Source organism: Sceloporus occidentalis, unplaced genomic scaffold, assembly GCF_023333645.1.
Source record: "Sceloporus occidentalis isolate IW3139 unplaced genomic scaffold, rSceOcc1.0.p SCAF_19, whole genome shotgun sequence".
NCBI classification, from domain to species: Eukaryota; Metazoa; Chordata; class Lepidosauria; order Squamata; family Phrynosomatidae; genus Sceloporus; species Sceloporus occidentalis.
In genome coordinates, this window is record NW_028316999.1 from 752,327 (window position 1) to 770,817 (window position 18,491).

Below are 18,491 nucleotides of genomic sequence, written 5' to 3' on the forward strand. Positions count from 1 at the left end.
TTTTGTTTGATACAGTTGAACAGTTTAGTTAGTAGACAGTATAGTGACACTGGAAGTAAGGTCTGAGGTGTGTGCAGTGGAGTCTAGGTAAACCACCCTGAAAAATGCACGTGAGAGTGTGGTGTTTGTTTTTTCCATTTCCCCTTGATTGATTATTGTTTTGAAGTTGTATGAAATGACTATACAAAGGGCTATTAAATGTTTGCATGTAATACCCAACCTGGTTTGAGACAACATACTATACAGTAAAAGCATACAGTGAGTTTCAAGTCTTCATAAATATGTTTCATGTGGGGCCAATGTACATTAGATACAAAATGTATTTAACAAAATGAGGCATTTTAGTGCATATCAATATTTATGTATCTGTGTTTATTAGACAATTACCATTTAAGAGTACACAGAACCAAATATATCCAAGTCTCTCTACATTTCTTCTGTCAACCACAGAGCCATGAATAGTGTCACACACACTATAGTGTTACTCCAGTGTTGACTAATCAGTTGTAAGTATAAATTGGATTACTGATCCTTATCTCAGTCACCATCAATGTACATGAAGCTCTTCTCTAACAAGCTCATTGGTACATTTATTTTGGACTCCATGCAGCTTGCTGAACTGTAGAATTTATGGGAACCAGCCCGAAGGACTTAAAATCTTGAGCAACTGCCAGTTAACCATAAGTAGAGGTAGAAATATTCTCATTATGCATGTCCACCGGCCCAACAGCACGTGTCATGCATTTCAAGTAGATTCTGGTGTCTGTGGTAGGTACAATTTTGGGTCTCCAGGAAAAGGATGTGCAGGAGCTTGGTTAAAATGACCAGCCAGGAAAGTTCCAACAGATACCAAGATGAACAGGAAGAACATTATCAAGAAGCAGACACGGTCAATGACTCGACCTACTAGTATCCACTCTTCATTTTCCTTAAAGATAGAAACATATATTATCAGCCTTTCTGCTTATTCAGTTATCATTAATCATGTAGAAGTCAAACTTTTTCAAATTCTTGATTTTGAAGATTGTGTTTTTCGGCATTGGCACTTATGTCAACTAGCCACATTAATCAACAAGAAGGCAAATAAATAACGTGGGGTGTGGTGAATTAGGATGCTCCATGTCATGTGGAAAGATGCCAAACCATTTTTTTAAAAATAGAAATATAACTGATTTTATAACCCTTGTAAGAGTTTTATGTAAACATAAACATGTCCACAAAGACCCCAACTATTTTTACTTTACAGCATTTTTTCACACCTGCCTTAAACTCTGCACAGTACTGTATGATAGTCTCTTTGCATTAGCTGTGTGCTATTTTTATATTTAACATGTTTAAAGATACACTTTTCAACCCCTTTTTTTGTTCCATATGAAGTAACACTTTTGACATATGTATTTAGGTATGACTGGAAAAGAAAACCCTTTCTCATAAAAAGGCAATATATTATTTATGTGGTTACACCAAATGACACATCATGGATAAGGTGAAACGGTTTGTATCTTCATGTGTAAAATAGCCAGCCTCCTTAGGAGGTTACAGCCTGCTCTACTAATTTAGAGCTGCCCACAAATTTACATCCTCTTTCAGAGAATTTTGCAAAAATAAATAACAATTTGAGATGTATTTTCATTTAGGATGAGGCCAGGTTCTGTTACAAAGAGAAAGGGTAGGATTTTTCCATTCATGAATACTTAACTGACATGGTAACATTACTGATATAAGGCGTTTAAAGCAGAAATATTAATACACTTACACTCTTAAATGTATTTTTGTCCTTCATATTCCTTGCAATATGGTTGCAAGCCTCCACAGTGGCTTGAATCTCTGGAGCAGCATGTCTTAGGTTATGAACGAGGTCATTCACTGTGCCATTTTCCACCCCTCTGCCTTAATAGAAACAAACTATTTTAGAATGTATAGGGAACTAGATAAGTGAATATGGTGTTCTGTATAATCAAATTATCCCTCTTCAAAATTGTTATATGCCGGGTAATGTTTCATAGACCACTGTGACAAATGTTGGGAGATATTGTACCACTAATAAATACCACCAATAATTACATCCAGAACATGCACTTTTACAAAGTAATGTATAGTCTTACAGATCATTGTTGTAAAGGCAACTCTTTTGGGCTAGTTTGTATGGTTTGATGTGCTAAGTTCTAAACTGTAATACTACCAATTAAGAAGAAATGTTAAGGCTGTCTACCACTGCCTGCACACCATTCAGACTAATCTTGATCTGTGTAACTTTCTTTATACCCACACATACTCATAGCCTTTCCCCTGCCAGGATGTTGATCTAGCATATATAATGTATACCTATTTTTTCTAGTACAACTTTCATGAGACCATCTCGTTCTTTTTGTTTTTCGAACATTAGTTCAGTACGTGGCTTCCTCATCATATATTCATCGGCCTTCAATATGAGCCCTATAGAGCTGCTGCGACGTGTAAGTGGGGCCAAAGGTGGGACGTCATCACTTGCTCGGAGGTGCATTCTCAGAAGGCGTGGTACCTTTTTCAAGCAAAGCTACAAAAGCAGAAATGTTTCAGAAATATACAAGGCTTAAAATAAATGGGCACCAAATCATATTATTAAAGATACAGTACATTCAAATAAGAAAATATTTTTTCATATAATCATCTGTTAGATTCATGATTTTGGTTCAGAGCTTTCTTACCTCTCGGACTGTGCTTGACATACTGTGAGTGTTTGGAGTTCGAAGAGAAATATTTAAAACAATAACTGCATTAACCACAATAGCTATAGTCACCACCATCAAAAATGTCAGATACCTGCAAAAAGCACTCAAAATTAGAGGGTCATTTCACAATTTTTTTTATACAGTTTGACCAAAATAAGTCTTTAAGTCTTTGTATAATATCATCATGTGGGATGTGAATGTTGTAGAGTTGCTTGGATGACCCTGATGGAATGGTGCCACAACAAAATGTATGGTCATTGTGCTTGGTACAATGAAAACTATAATTTGTAGTATTGGTATAGTGGTAAAACTATCTACTTCTTTGGCTTTCTGGTCAATCGAGTTTCTATTAGGTATTATAGGACACGATTTTGGTAACACCATTGCTATGACACATCTTTTGGTAAGTATTTAGTACTAAAATTGTAATTGTCAATATATGAATATCACATTTAACCTAGTATCCTGTAACTCACTTTATAATAAGAGGCACTGAAGTGGAGGTCTCTGGAATCTTCTGGGCGATCAGAAAAAGAAAGACAGTTTGGGCCAGAAGGATGTTAATGGATACTGTACATTTCTGCCCTCCAGCTGAAAAACGGCAAATGGAATAAAACCAAGTTCTGAGATTAAAACCAAGCACTGCATATAGGTGTTACTACCCATACTTTGATGAGTCCTATAATGTTGACATTTCACCAAACAACAACTCTTCTTGTAACTCAGCTCTTGTAATTTGTATACAAATGAATGCTGTATTATACGCAGTTAATATGTTCTCCTGGGGTGCTGCATGCATAGCATGCACTGCTTCTCAGTCAATGCAATTTGAGTCCAGTAAAGCAACAGTAAATATGTCATGCAATCTCGTTATCACATGGTGCATTTATGTCACCAAGATTTTTATTTTACAAAATACACATGGCACATTTCAGAGCAAAAGGCCCTTTCTCAGCGTGTCTATCCAACACCTGTATTCACTACAAAAAGATAATACTGTGAGCACAGAAAGTTGAATGTGCTTAAAATGCTAGCAGCATTTATCATCAACCTAACGTTAAGACTACTGACACCCAACTGCAAAAACGCACCTTTTCCTATTACATGCAACGCATATGCCTATAACATTGAAAATCATGCTGGTATGGAGATTGTACCTTTGGCTGGTAAGAAGTAAACCAGGACACTGACAAATGAGATCAGCACACAAGGAACGATTATGTTGATTACATAGAAGAGAGGCTTTCTTTGAATGATCAGGAAGAAGACAATTTCCTGATAACTTGCATCATCTGGAGTGAGGTGATGGTTTATGACTTTCTTGGCTGGGATGTGCTTTATTGCCCATTCTCCATTCTCTGTGAAAGTACAGAATTGTAAATTCGGGAAAAACACCATATCAAAAATAAGCAGAACAGGATGTTATAATCTGATGTGTAAACTGTACTGTAATGTTAATTGTAATGCATGCCCTGAGGTGGGCACCTGAATATAGAGATCCTAAAATTATTTGTAACAAAGGACTTTAACCTTAAATAATGTACATTAGGATAATGTGGTAAACAGTGGCGACTCTAGAAACAATATATAGGGGGGGCACACAAGATACCACAGTCAAACTGGGGGGGCATTAATAATTTCCACCATTAAATCATACCACTGATACCAATATATATATTGCCAAAAGTTATGTGCTATGGAATGATACTTTTGTTATTGGCCAATACAATACTTGTACATTCAACATGGGAAGCCTGAAGCCACAATTTAGTAAAACTAATCCTTGAAATCCTTTAAACAACACAATACCTTAACTTTTGCAATAAATGATTTCAGGGCCTAATCTTAGATCCTGCTGCTGATATATATAAATATTAAATCCTGCTGCTGATATATATATATATATATTAGCCCCTGCTGCCCATATATATTAATATTAGTCCCAGTTGCCGATATATATATATTAATATTAGTCCCTGCTGCCGATATATATATAAATATATATATAAATATTAGACCATGCTGCCGATAGCAGGTATAGATCAACACATTAACACACAAACCCAGCTTTGCATGTATAGATCAATTGAAATTCACTTGTGATCTCAGCACTGAAGGTATATATCAAATAAACAGAATCAGACATACAAATCCTGTATTTTCAGGTATATAATAATTATAAGAAATGTAGCATTGCAGGTATAGATCAAATAAATACATGGAAACAGCATTGCAGGTATTAATCAACTGAACAAGACATACAAACCCTGTATTTGCAGGTATACATAAATAATGTATGGAAACATAGCATAGCAGATATGGATCTACAGAAGAACACACTTCGCAGGTACAGATCAATTGGAATTCACATAAAAACACGGCATTAAAGGTATATTTAAAACCCCTAAATTACAGGGATAGATCACAGGTTGCACACCCCAACCACACTGCCCACATAGAACCTGGTCAGCACCCAGATAACACACATAAGATTTGCCATCTTTGTCCCATATACACCCTGCCTGTGCCATCTTGGTCCCCAAGGCCCCTAGTGCCATCTTTGCCCTTACACAATTATACATCTATGATACACACAAACACATTAACTCATGTTCTCCCTCATTCAGACAAATCATCCACATATTAACTCATGCTCTCCCTCATTCAGACAATTCATCCACATATTAACTCATGCTCTCCCTCATTCAGACAATTCATCCATTTTAAGAAACTACACCCCTTGGAGCTTCAAATGAGGGGCTACATATATATATTTCTAGGACAAAAGTTGAGTGTACAAATAATGATGGAATATGTCGATTTGGCTAGAAAATATGTTTTTTCTAACCAAAGCGACATGTTCATTTTTGTCTTGCGCACTCCAGGTTTGTACTAGAAACACATGCAGCCCCTCATTTGATGCGCCAAGGGATGTTGTTTTTGCAAATGTGTACTTTTTGTGCCATAATTTAACTTCCTACGTGAGCAGTAATGCCACGTCAAGGCTTTAACCCTAATTACTGACCATTCACACGCCTTTCATATCTCCATTCACTCGCAGAAGCACACACCATACTTTAAATACATTCACTCACAGAAGCACACACCATGCTTTCCCGTTACAATCCCAAAGAAACGATGGTAAAGGGAGAAAAAAATCACTTTTGCAGTAAAAATGCAAGCCGTTCCAGGGATGAGATGGTTACTCACGTACCGCACGGGCTAAATGGCTAAACTTTTTATAGCTATATGATCACTGTGGTAACATTGGCTACCACAGTGATCATTTAGCTAGAATACTTAAACTTTTTTTTTTTTTAAAGTTAAACTACTTTATGTTTAAATAATTTAATTTGGGGGTCTCTAGGCAATTTTGATCTTTTTTATCTGCCTTTAGAGACCCCAAATAATTTTTTTTACATTTTTATTTTTTTAACTTAATATTTTTTATTCTTTTTTTACAATTTCCAACGGTATATGTTGGGGGTATGTAGCTGCTTAGATGCCTGAGATACAGGCATCTAAGCAGCATGCCCCCATACCTCTTTAACTGACAATTGTCAGTTGTTAATAAAGTTGCGCGGTGACGTCATCGCGTCATTGCGCGAGACGTCACCGGGCGGATCGGGTGGCCCCGGTGATGCCCTTCAGTTTGAGGGGCAGATCGCCGGGGTAGGTGGTGATGGAGGTCCACAGACCTCCATCAAGGTAAGGTAGTGCTAGTGACGGCATGGTGCCGTCGTTAGCACCTGACTGGGGCTGTCCTGGGTGGTTACAAATTCGGCGGGGGGGCAAGGAATAACCTAGGGGGGGCAATTGCCCCCCCTTGCCCCCCTGTAGCGACGCCACTGGTGGTAAAGGTGGTAGGAATGGACAGGATGTGGGAAGAGGGGAAATAGCAGAACTCCACAGTAGAACTTCAGCATGTTTTTTCTCAAAATGTATAATGTGGGGGGAGCTTTTAATTTCAGTTTGAATTATGTACAGTAAAGTCAAATATGTAATACAATATTTTTAAAGTAAGTTGATAGAGTAATACTCCTGAGTTTACTCAACATGGAAAACCAGAAACCAGTAGCAACACCACCAATATCAAGCTCTGAAAGGTTCCTACAAAATACTTGGCTTCTCCTATAGCAAGCCTCAAACACTTTATAATCCCACACTCCAGTACACCCAGTAAACATTATGTCTGCAGACATTATATATCTAAACACAAAGTGTAAGCTTGTGAGCATGGCCTCCTTTGTCTAATGTATCAGGCTGTCCCTAAGTTTGTTCAGGTCTCTCAGTGTTTCTACTCCTAGCTCTGCTTGTCTCAGGGACTTTCTAATTGATGCATGTCAACATTTATACTAAGCTACTACCAGGGCCGGCCCAAGGCAAAATGCCGCCTGGGGCGAATTTTAAAATGCTGCCCCCCCCTTTTCTACCCTTCCTCTCCCTCCGTCCTTGCCGCCCCCCCCCTTATCTACCCTTCCTCTCCCTCCGTCCCTGCCGCCCCCCCATCTACCCTTCCTCTCCCTCCGTCCCTGCCGCCCCCCCCCCTTCTTGTACTTACCTTTCAGCAGTCCTGCGGCGAGTCTCCCTGTTCAGTCTCGGTGCCGGCTTGTAATGCTGAGCGCCGGAAATCTTCCGGCACTCAGCATTACAAGCCAGCACCGAGACCGAACAGGGAGACTCGCCGCAGAGGAGAGAGCGAGGGGCGCCGAGCGGTACTGACAGCCGCGCCCCTTTCTCTCTCTTTCGCTTTAAAAAAAAAAAAAAAAAAAGGGCTTGGGGCGGCGAAGTGCCGCCCCTTCAAGAGTGCCGCCTGGAGTGGTTGCCCCACTCGGCTCCATTGTCGGGCCGGCCCTGGCTACTACTCTACTGAGAAAAATGTAGATCACTGTAAAACTTATATTATATGAAAAACATCTAACTAGAAACTGTAAATAGTACATATGTATACATATACAATACAGATGGCTATTTTTGTGTAATTCTGTTCTATAAATCAACAAAACCATTTCATTTATTTCAAAGTGCCATCAAAAATATTGGCTCTACCAAAGGTGTCTAATAATATTTTTTATTATAAATACTTATGAATTTATATACTGTAGGTCTATCATATTCCACAATACTGTGTAATGAGTAAGTAGCACAAGACCAGTAGTACATTACATATAAATTTCTAATTACGAAACAAACAGTGACAAAGGCCCTGCCCAAGCATTCTAAAAGAAGCCTTTACATCCTTACCTGTGAAAGCTTCAGGGTCAATGACAATCCACTCCACAGTTTCGCCATCCTGCTCTGTTAGAAGAAGTTCAATCTCATTGGCGTTATAGGTCTGTGACCTGGTCAAATATGTCAATAAATAATCAGTCAAAAGTATTAAAGGAATCGTATCATAAGGCGTACTGCAGGGCTAAAACCTGTATAGAATATATTAACCAAGAGTCTTTAATCGTGCCTGACTATTAACGACACAAAACATGAAGGAAACACAATCCCTAGACTAGTCTAAGAGCAGGAAGTCTGAATTTAGAAAAAACGTTTCTAATTTGTTTATTTCGTTATGGTTTTGTGTATAGGGTACCATCGGCATAGGACATGCTTTGACAGACAACAGTCAAAGAGAATTAATAATATCTGACAATAAAGTTTAACTATTAGTAAAGTATTATTTCATTATTATTTTTATGAGCTTAATGGTTCTTGGCATTTTTAACAGTGTAGGGGTTTCTTTAGTGGCAGATGTAGTGTATGCATTCCAAAAAGATTTTTCACTAACAATGAGCCAAATGGCTTCTAAGTGGATTAACCAAAAGGGAAATTGGGCACCAGTTTGAAGCACTGCATCCCCATACTCTTTATACCTTTTCTTTTAACCTACATAAATAGAAACATAAATAGAAACATGGCAAATAAGAAGCCTTCTTTCCATCTAGTCTGCCCATTTTTCCCCACACAATCAGACGATGGTCTTAGATTCAGGATAGTTCAATGCCTGTCCCATGAATGTTTCCATTCCCTCACTGTATTAGCCTTGATCACTTCCCATAAGAGGTTGTTCCATTTACCTACCATCCTCTGGGTAAAGTAAAGCTTTTACATCTATGTCTCTGATCCTCTAGTTTTAGACTAACATTTTGCATCCTTTGAAATAAACTTTGCATCTATACCTAAAAAAATATTCAAATATTTTTATCACATCTATGCTCTCTCTTCTATCCTCCAAGGTATGCATATTGAGATATTTTCTGATATACCCTTTTAATAAATGAGAGCATCAGAAGAAACAAAAATCTATCTTTTGTGTCTATGAAATGAAAAGGTTTATGAAATTATAAGAATTTTAAGAAGAGCTTAATTCTTAAGAAGACTTATTTGAGGGCCAGTCTGCATTTTTAATACTTGTTTGCAATCTTATATAGCTTCCTGTTGGTCTATAAAGAAGACATTATAAAGGTCTAATCCCGTTGAGCTTGTGTTGCAGGAATGAATAATGCATAGTAAAATCAGCAGGCCCATTTACGTAGGAGAAACTTACCAATGTTGGCCTCCTTGAAACTCTCCTGTCATGTATTTTTTTGGTAAATAAATGCCAATGTATCTGCCCCTATCCTCTGGAATGCTCTCCCCTGGCCTATCCGCCTTTCTCCGTGCCTTTATTCCTTCAAAAAATCCCTCAAGACCCACTTCTTTAAGGATGCTTACAACATAGCACATTAATGCCGTCCCATATTCTTTTAGCTCACCTTTCCTAGTTCCTCTCCTGCAATACTTTTACTAGTGTGGCTGGTCTTTCCCTAACAATGGCACTTTTACCTATTGTGTAATACACCCTAAATCCCTCTAGATTGTAAACTCGTTTGGGCAGGGCCCTCAATGTATGTTACATACTACTTGTTGTGTCCTGTCCAGTGCTATGGAATTTGATGGAGCTATATAAAACAATAAATAATAATAATAATAATAATAATAATAATAATAATAATGATACCTAACATCGCATCTGCAGGTCAGTGGAATGTTGCACTCCAGTTCCAGTTATTGGCAACGTAACAATCAGTATTAAGAATGTTTGTTTATTTAATTTTAGGAAAGTTTTGAGACATGTATTAGAAAGTCTTATCGGTTTAACATTAAATCTAATGCAGTTAAAAGTGTATTACATTCAAGACTTAAGTGGGGTATCCTGTAACCCTCCTCAACTCCTACCATCTGTAGGCTAACAGTAATGAAAGCTGTAGTTTAACAACAATGTTGCCAGTATTATTGCATTTTAGCTCCCTAGGAAAACGATGTCTTCTGTGCCATCCTCTGTGTGTTGTTGGCACCATATTAAGAAAGTCATGGTGGTGCCAAGGCCTGTTTTGTATATATGATATGGCTAAGTCTGGTTCTAAACATTTTTCTGTAGTGCTGTGTGGGCAAAATAACTCACTGAAAGACCATGGAACAGTTCTGCCAGTCAAATGGGAAATAGGTGACCACAATCGGACAATAGCTTCTGTAGATAGCTGGAGGTAGCCAATACATGGAGCCATCAGGAGATACCAGGGTATTTGCGTATAGTGCAATGTCGAAGGTGCCATCCACACTACAAAAAGGAGACACATGCTTAGTGCGCAACTACTTCTGAAAAGAATATGCTTGTATGATAAAAATATAACTCACTTATTTTCCAGGCCAACGTCTGGAAGCCACACCATGGTTGATGGGATACGCATCATGTCAATACCGTGATAGTCTGCTGGATTCCAACTAAGACGATAATCTCTCCATTGCTAATAAAGAAATGGAAACACATGTCAGGATATTTCCCAATATAATCCCCAATAATATAATAGAAATTTTCACTGCAATTTCATTTATAAGCTAAAACAACTAACAAAAGAAGATAGGCCCCATGTTCATCAAAGTCCTTTGAAGCTCAATAACATGGATTGTCCATTGAGTAGTTTAGAAGCTGCCATTTGTAACTGAGTGTTTATGTCACTTTACAGACCCTTCTGGTCAGTGATGACCGCAAAGGGAGTCTACTCCTGCATAAGTGATCCAGTTGAAAAAACTGCGTGAGCTGACATAACCTTTTATTGCCAACACATTTTTGTAGCCCTGATTGTATTACATGCACACAAAGGCTTGTTCAGGGATGTACGAGACTGGAACTTGCATAAAAAATGCTTTTGCACACATCTGGCCAGGAAAGTCAGTTTTTGGCCGGCTGCATTGCTGGGCCTTTTGGTTAGGTTTGGATCCTCTGAGAACTTTATTAATGTACCTTTAGTACCACTGTTAGTGATGAATATGGCAATTTGCATTTCTGGCAACTTCCCCTTAACATACAGAGTTATTTACTGGTCTATTCTAAATAATTAAAGCTGAGACAATAAGTATGAGGATGGAAAAACACAGAAAGTTTTAGGCAAGCTAATAAGTCCTTGTGTCTGGGAATCCCTCCTCAATTCTGAATAAGCTCAAAGCCCATACTCATTTCACAATTCCTATTTTTCATATTCACTAGCATCAGCATCTCAGTAAAATATTATGATAAACAAAGCTAATGATATGCTTGTACAGGTGATACTGAGCGAACATAGATTATGTTAATCCGAATGGTAGTTTAGTTATATTTTTTGCTAACCTTGAAGCAGTTTAGTAACATCTGGTAAACCCCCTTAGATTAGCCAGCAATGTAGTTTTATTTGGGGGTATCGACTGAGCTGTTAAATGGCTGTGAATACAAAACTCGAAAATCCAAGATGTGACAAAAACTAAAAAGACCAGTGGAACAAAATTGTTTAAACTGACTGTACTGATCACAAAGCCATAATCTGACATCATTTGCAAATTTACTGCTTGTTGCCTGTTCATCTGTATTTTAAATATATACATACCATTTCAACCCAGACATTAGTGGTCAGGGCTTCTTCTTTCTCATTCTGCAAGAGACAAAAACAGTTTACGCCACAAGATGACATTGCCTTGAGTTATCCTTAAAAAAAAGCATGTAAATACATAAAGGGATTTAACAAAGTACAGGATGCAAGTGTATTTCAAAGGAGGAGGAACAATAGGTCATACTCTAAAACTAGAGGGTCAGAGGCTTGTACGTAATGTAAATAAGATCTACTTTATTTACAGGCTGTTATCAGAAGTGGTGGGAAATCTAAACATTCATGGGATAGGTATAAAGCTATCCTGAATCTAAGACAATGCCATGGACTAATTAAGGTCTGTGTCTTTACAACAGGAAAAATGGGCAGAATGTTTTTATCTGCCGTTAAATTCTATGTTTGTGTGTTACGTGTAGCTTCCATGAGCTTTCCAATATTGTAATTATCTTCACGCTGTATTTTTAATAATGGGAACCTAAGGAAATCAGTGGGAGTCAGTGTGATTCTTTAGTACCGGGTACTCCACTGAGTTCACTGCAGTGGCTAGTGTGAGCTGCTGAGTATAGTTGTAAACATTTGTAACTATATTGTGAGTTCACAGTCAATTTAAGTTCAGAACTCAAGCCAAAACCATGGCTTACCAGCTAGTCTAAGAAGGTTAATTGTCTAACTTTTATAGTCTAGGAAGAATTACTAAAAGTTCTTACAACATAGACAACTGCATACCAAGGAGATGAGGTTAGTGAGTGTCAGTTTCAGGCTGACACTTATAATGTCGCCATCTTGTTCTGCTGGACGCAGGTTCTTATTATAAGTCTTCATCAAATCATTTAACAGCCTTTCTTCCTCATTATGACACAAAACGGCTGAAAGGAGAATTAGAATAAAGATGAATTGGCAAACACGATGCACCTTAGCATACCAATCAAAGTCTACTTGCCCTGTACGCCGTAGGGAAACATATCTGGGTTTGGACTTTAAAGGTCAGGTTCTACCTACTCTTCTCAATGTAACACTTTTGTGACTAAATGCAGCATTAGACACATCATGCTTAATTCTGATGAATGTATAGGTCATCCTAGAAATAACTTCTTAATGAAGAACAATTCTGTCTCATAAGTTTTGCCATTGCACCGCTGATCAAGTTACAATGGAGATCTCTTATCTAGCACACAACTCCATTTATATCATGGAGGACTGTTCATGGCACATGTCTTCTTATGAGTCAGAGCCCTGGGGTACCAGCAGTTAAGGTGGCAGCAGTAGAGGAGGTGGTTGGGGCAACTTCAAAAGTTAGAATCTATGCTCCTCCAGCACACAACTCTATGGTTTGCTCAGAATGGTGCAGAATGCAATGTAGCATCCCACCACTGCGCAGTGGCAAGGGGATGGGAGGAGCACAGATTTGCACTCAACTGTTGGCTATACCCATTCAGGAACCCCTTTCTGTATTAAGATGTTAGGTAAGCAAAGGGCAACAGGACTGGCTTATGGAATAAACATCTTTTCTGCAACTGAGGCAGTATTTTAATATTGCATTGCCAATATCTTGCAGTGGAACTCTTGCTGAGCTTAGCACTCTTGTAATTACATCATAAGCATTAGCAGCAGACACCTAACGTGCCAATGTCCTGTATATTTAAACAGAGCCAAACCTAGGCTTAATTGCACCCTTGGTGAGAATACTCTTTAGCGCTCTTAGAACTAAAGGTATCAGGTGTGAAAGGATGGCGAAAAACAAAAGGATTCTTTATTAGGAAGTCTTTTGATACAGCTATAACATTAATTAAATGTGCCTTATATAGTATATGCAATTAGCATGCTGGGATACAATACATGGAAGTTCAATTGTATTATTAAACATGTTTAAAATATAGTAAACTACTTAACACATTACGTGTCTGTCAACTGAGAAATATTGTGGAATTCAACACTTTTGAGCTGCATACCACAGTTAGAACACACAGGGTATAAGCAGTGTTCCATCTAAGCTGTGCGCTTGTGCGCGCGCATATAGCTTTTTTAGAGAGCGCACACGTCCAAAAATTGTGCGCACAACAGTTTTTCCCCCAAAAATTATAATTTTTTTGAAACTTTATGCGGCGCGGATATTTTTGCTCTGTGAAAATTTTTGCACAAGAGAAATTTTCTGCGCACGCCAACTAAGAAAAATTAGATGGAACATTTGGTGTAAGGACCGTGCAAACACCAACTAATTGTCTAACCTTTGCGTTAACAATAATTACCTCATGCATTTATTTAAATCTTGCCCTAATTAATTACACATTTACAATAGCTTGATGCCATTTATTTATTACTAACCTGAACGTACAGCTGTTAGGAAAATTAACAGTAATGCATTGTTCGGCTATCTTACCTGTTTCAACTTTTATTGATGTAGTAGCTGTGTGTTATTCTTTGCATTGTATTTAATATACAAAACCAGATAAACGGAAAGCCACCCTTACCCATCATCAGTCAGTATCCAAAGCAAAAATGAAGATTGAAAAATCTTAATTCCCCTTACAATTTACCTGTTCCTCAAGATGTTAAAATGCCAGCCAGATGTCAGTTAAGTTTACTTACCTGTGAAACAAAGAGAGACCAGCAAAGCCACTGTGCCCATGCTTCCTGCTCATGTCTTCCATGCAGAATGGTGTAAACCTTCATGTGATGCCTGGAATGGTTATTTTTGGGAACGACTAGGCCTTTGGGACACTGTCATCAGCTGTCACTGACATAGTCAGCTGTTGATACCAAAGAGGACAATGGGAAATAACAATGTCCCATATTACTTAGAAGTGGAGAATGTTTGATGAGACAAGAATGGTTGCCACTAGAGGGCTACATAGCATTGCCCATGCAGACGAGTATTAGCAATTGCTTTGCTTTTCTTTAAAAGAAAATGAACAAGCTATAAAGCATTAACATTTTAAAAGGGACTGTAGGGGCCCCATAAAACTAAACATAAATTCTCCAACTGTAATAAATCTAGTATAAAATATCAAAACAACAACAAATTGGTGATTTGTGCGCTTTCCCCCAACAAAAATTAAAATGTAGAAAATCTTACATATTGATAAAAGATACAGTCAAGCTTCAAAAGTTTGAATAAATATGAAAAAGAAAAGTACATAGTGTAGTAATGCAAGGCTTTAAAAACGGGTGCTGTTTAGTAGTGCACTAGGCAAGGTTCAGAGTTACAGTATCAGGATTCCCCGAGAAAATGAAGCTGCATCTACCGGAAAAGTGCCATAAGAGAGCCATAAAGCTAGATCTTTGGGGTAAATGTATATTTGTTAATCACTCCACCCTTAAACTGTACAGCGCTGTGAAATATGTTGGCGGTTAATACAAAAAGAATAAAAATATTTTTTATAAGAAGCTTGGATCTGTATTTATGACAGTCAGTGTGTTTATGCAGGTGTGTATCAATGTATGAATGCATATGATGTGCTTATTAACAATATCTATGAATGTGTGTGTATGCATGTACATGCATTATGCCTTTGTGCATCTATATATATCGGCGTAGGCATTCAATGACAGAAGCAGGTTCCATTGCATTGTCTAAAATGTCTTGGTATGCTGAAGAGGACATTCCAAGATCATTTTGGACAATACCATGCTTTGTCCAAAATGGGGAACAGTTTGGGGAAGGCTATTTTCTATTCCAGCATGACCATGTCCCAGTGCACAAAGCAAGGTCCATAAAGACATGGTTGGATTAGTTTGGTATGGAAGAACTTGACTGGCCTGCATAGAGCCCTTTCCTCAAACCCATCAAACACCTTTCAGATGGACTGGAACGGAGAATGCCAGGCCTTCTCGTCCAACATCAGTGCCTGACCTCACAAATGCTCTACTGGATGAATGGGCAAAAAATCCCACGGAAACACTGCAAAATCTTGTGGAAAGCCTTCCCAGAAGTGTGGAAGCTGTTATAGCTGCAAAGGGGGACCAATTACATATTAATGTCTATGTATTTAGAATGTCATAAAAGTCCCTGTTGGTGTAATGGTCAGATGTCCCAATACTTTTGTGCATATAGTATATATTAATTTCATAGACATAGGTATTTTAATAAGTTAACCTGTTTGGGTTCTAATGAGTCTCTTAGCTGAATTTAGATGACCCCATCCACTTAACATGCACTCTAGTGGGTTGTCTTGCTATATCACCACATGGGTTAAACTGTTGGCACATGCTGTATCTTAGCAGACAGCTGAGGTTTGAAGTGTTTATCTTCACCAGCCATCTGTTGGGTGCAGACTATTACGTGTCACTCATCCATGCCGAAATTAGATTTTCTCATACTCTTGGTAAAAGCTTCCCGTTATCGGCCAGATTCCTTCATCTCTCCCACTCCTGGGTGGGGCTAGAGAGATAATTTGGGCTTTGGTGGTATTTGCCTTATAACTTTTCTATATGTCATTGTAGGTCTGGTGAATATTAATTTAAAATGTATGGTTATTATTATTATTTAAGATCAGCGTTAATAGTCTACATTGTTTTACACAATCATGTGTTGCATGTTATAATTTGCCTATTATATATTTTTATTAAGTATCTCTAAATAAAGGGATGTGGAACACATTGTATTTTAAACAGTGAGAAAAATGTCAATATTATACAGACTCAAATACACATGATCATATAATTAGTTTTTTCCTGTACCCTTGCTGTTTTAGGACTGACTGAAAGTGGTTCATGGGAATCAATATCTGTACAGACCAGTTATTCACCCAAAGCATCTCTTTGATAGAGGCAAAGGTATTTGTAATCTGGTAACACCTTAGCATATTCCACTAATTATCCTGGCTTTTCTTTGCTTAGGGTTGTCTGTGGTGGTTGCAATAGTAACTTCACTTTTGTTGAAATAAACTATACACCACATGCATAGGTGATTATATTTATTTTATAAATTACTAGCACTGGTCAAGCTGGTGAAGGTTCTAGCATGGTCATTCTTGGAGCAAAAATAGGCCCGGAGATTGAATGTATATCAGCTCACAGGTTAAATGATTACATGTCTTCTCAAAGTGAAAATAGGCCCACTTCCTCACTGATCATTTGTGACTTCACATAAACCATTGAGAAGGGACCCTTTTAGACTATGTTTGTGGGTACCTATCACCATTCAACATTTTCCTCTTCTCACCTTTCATAACTTATGGCAGGTAGTCTATTTGGGGAAGTTGGATATCTCTATTTGCCCTATTATTTATCAGGCTAATAAGTAAATACAATGTCCTGCTCCTCCACTAGACCACAAGCCTATTAATTAGTAGTATCCCGTAGCGTTTTCTCCGAAGTAAAGTGAAACAAAATGGTCATTAGCATTGGATGTGTAATTACTGCATTATATTGTGGCAGACACTGGAAAAGCAGAATATGAGTTCTCCAAGTGGAAGGGCTAGCATTTAACTTTCTCTGTGCCATTTCTGCACCTATTTTCCAAAAAACAAATAAAGTGATTCTCTAGTATAAAAGAAACCAATAATAAACACAAATGTGCTGGTGCTGCGTGTTATAAAACTAGACCTCACCGCTGATTTAGTCATACCTCCCAACATTTCAAAATGTGAAAGAGGGACCCTTTTTTTTTTATTTATTCTACGTACAGTATACTGTCTTGAGGGAGTCCTTATCCAAGAAGAACATAGATCCTTCTTAAAAGGGCTATTCTATGCCCTATATCATGTAAGGGGGCGTCTTTGTATTTATATCCTCCACATTTATCTAATTACTACACTTTATAGTGTTTATGTTCTGTTCTTTTTTATATATATTTGGATCCATTTAAGTTTCTTCCAGCACTTCAAAGATTTGTTTTGTATGTATTTTGTAAGCCACTCACACATGTGGATTAGCCACCATACAGAGTGCGCGGTTATTTATTGGTTCTTTTCATCTGTCTTTTTCCTGGCCTATAAGAGGAGGGATAGAAACATACAATTTCACCACAGAAAGGGACCATTGGGTCCATCTAGTCTGTCTGTTATCTTGATGTAAAGACTCAAACCTTAATTATTACTGGATCTCATCTTAGACTGTGCCTCTGTTAGGGACCAGGAACCAGACGGACACAAAATGTAAAATGAAAAACACCTTTATTGTAATAACAATAGCAAACAAAGCCAAATCGTGATCCAAGAGCGTATACCAGAAGACAAGCCGGGGTCAGGAACCAAGACACTCAGACACGCCCGGGTCGGAAATACAGAGATCAGCAAAGTCAGGAACAATCCAGAAATCAGGAGCCAGGAGGGATGTCAGAGAAAGCCAGGTCATGCACAGGAACTCAGGAACACAGACATTGCACTTGCAGCCGGAAACAACACAAGGGCAAGGAGGAAGTGAACTTAGCTGCTTAGGTAGCCAGAAGGGGCTGGCTGTGGACAATAGGCTGAGTCACAGGAGTGTAGCCATGGCAACTCAGACAGGCTATAATTAGCATTAGCAGTGTAGCCCTGGCTGTGAGCAGGAAGGCAGCCAGACAATAACATTCTCTTTTATTCCACTTAGCTACCATCCTCTGAGTAGGATACTTTATACTAAATGGGGAATCTCAATCACTTACACCGACATTTACTTGGTTGTGCTTACTCGTAATATACTGTTTAAATGTAGTGTTACCCCTCAGACACAACACATTGATCATTATGATGGTGTTTAATGGTTAAATTAAGTTGACTGTTAGAAATAATTTGACAAACAACATGTTTTTCAAGAAATATTATCTGACAAAGTAAAAAGAAAAAGGTTTAATACCAAGGCCATCCCACTTTCAGGGTATGTTACTTTCCATACTGCCCAGATTACTCTGTCCAACATCCAAGCCAGAACAGACCGCAAAGTGTGTATTCAGAATAACTACTAGCTGATC

At 38.1% G+C, this 18,491-nt stretch overlaps 1 protein-coding gene across 1 annotated transcript; it reads right to left on the bottom strand.

Annotated features, from left to right (window-relative positions):
* Window positions 1–745: 745 nt before the first annotated feature.
* On the bottom strand, window positions 746–14,228 carry LOC149302259 (acetylcholine receptor subunit gamma-like). Its single transcript, XM_089482389.1, has 12 exons — window positions 14,189–14,228; window positions 12,329–12,468; window positions 11,603–11,647; window positions 10,380–10,489; window positions 10,147–10,302; window positions 7,956–8,053; window positions 3,869–4,069; window positions 3,188–3,302; window positions 2,688–2,802; window positions 2,326–2,536; window positions 1,757–1,890; window positions 746–928 (listed from the first exon to the last, which is right to left on the bottom strand). The coding sequence occupies exons 1-12, from the start codon at window positions 14,226–14,228 to the stop codon at window positions 746–748; spliced, it is 1,548 nt and encodes a 515-aa protein (XP_089338515.1).
* Window positions 14,229–18,491: the final 4,263 nt, after the last annotated feature.

Excerpts from the sequence above, each read along its gene's own strand:
- LOC149302259 (XM_089482389.1), bottom strand. The coding sequence starts at position 14,228 with ATGGGCACAGTGGCTTTGCTGGTCTCTCTTTGTTTCACAG. Across the intron at positions 11,648-12,328 it reads TCACTAACCTCATCTCCTTG|AATGAGAAAGAAGAAGCCCT; the intron begins GTATGCAGTTGT and ends TGTCTCTTGCAG. Across the intron at positions 8,054-10,146 it reads AACTGTTCCATGGTCTTTCA|GTCACAGACCTATAACGCCA; the intron begins GTGAGTTATTTT and ends ATATTTGACCAG.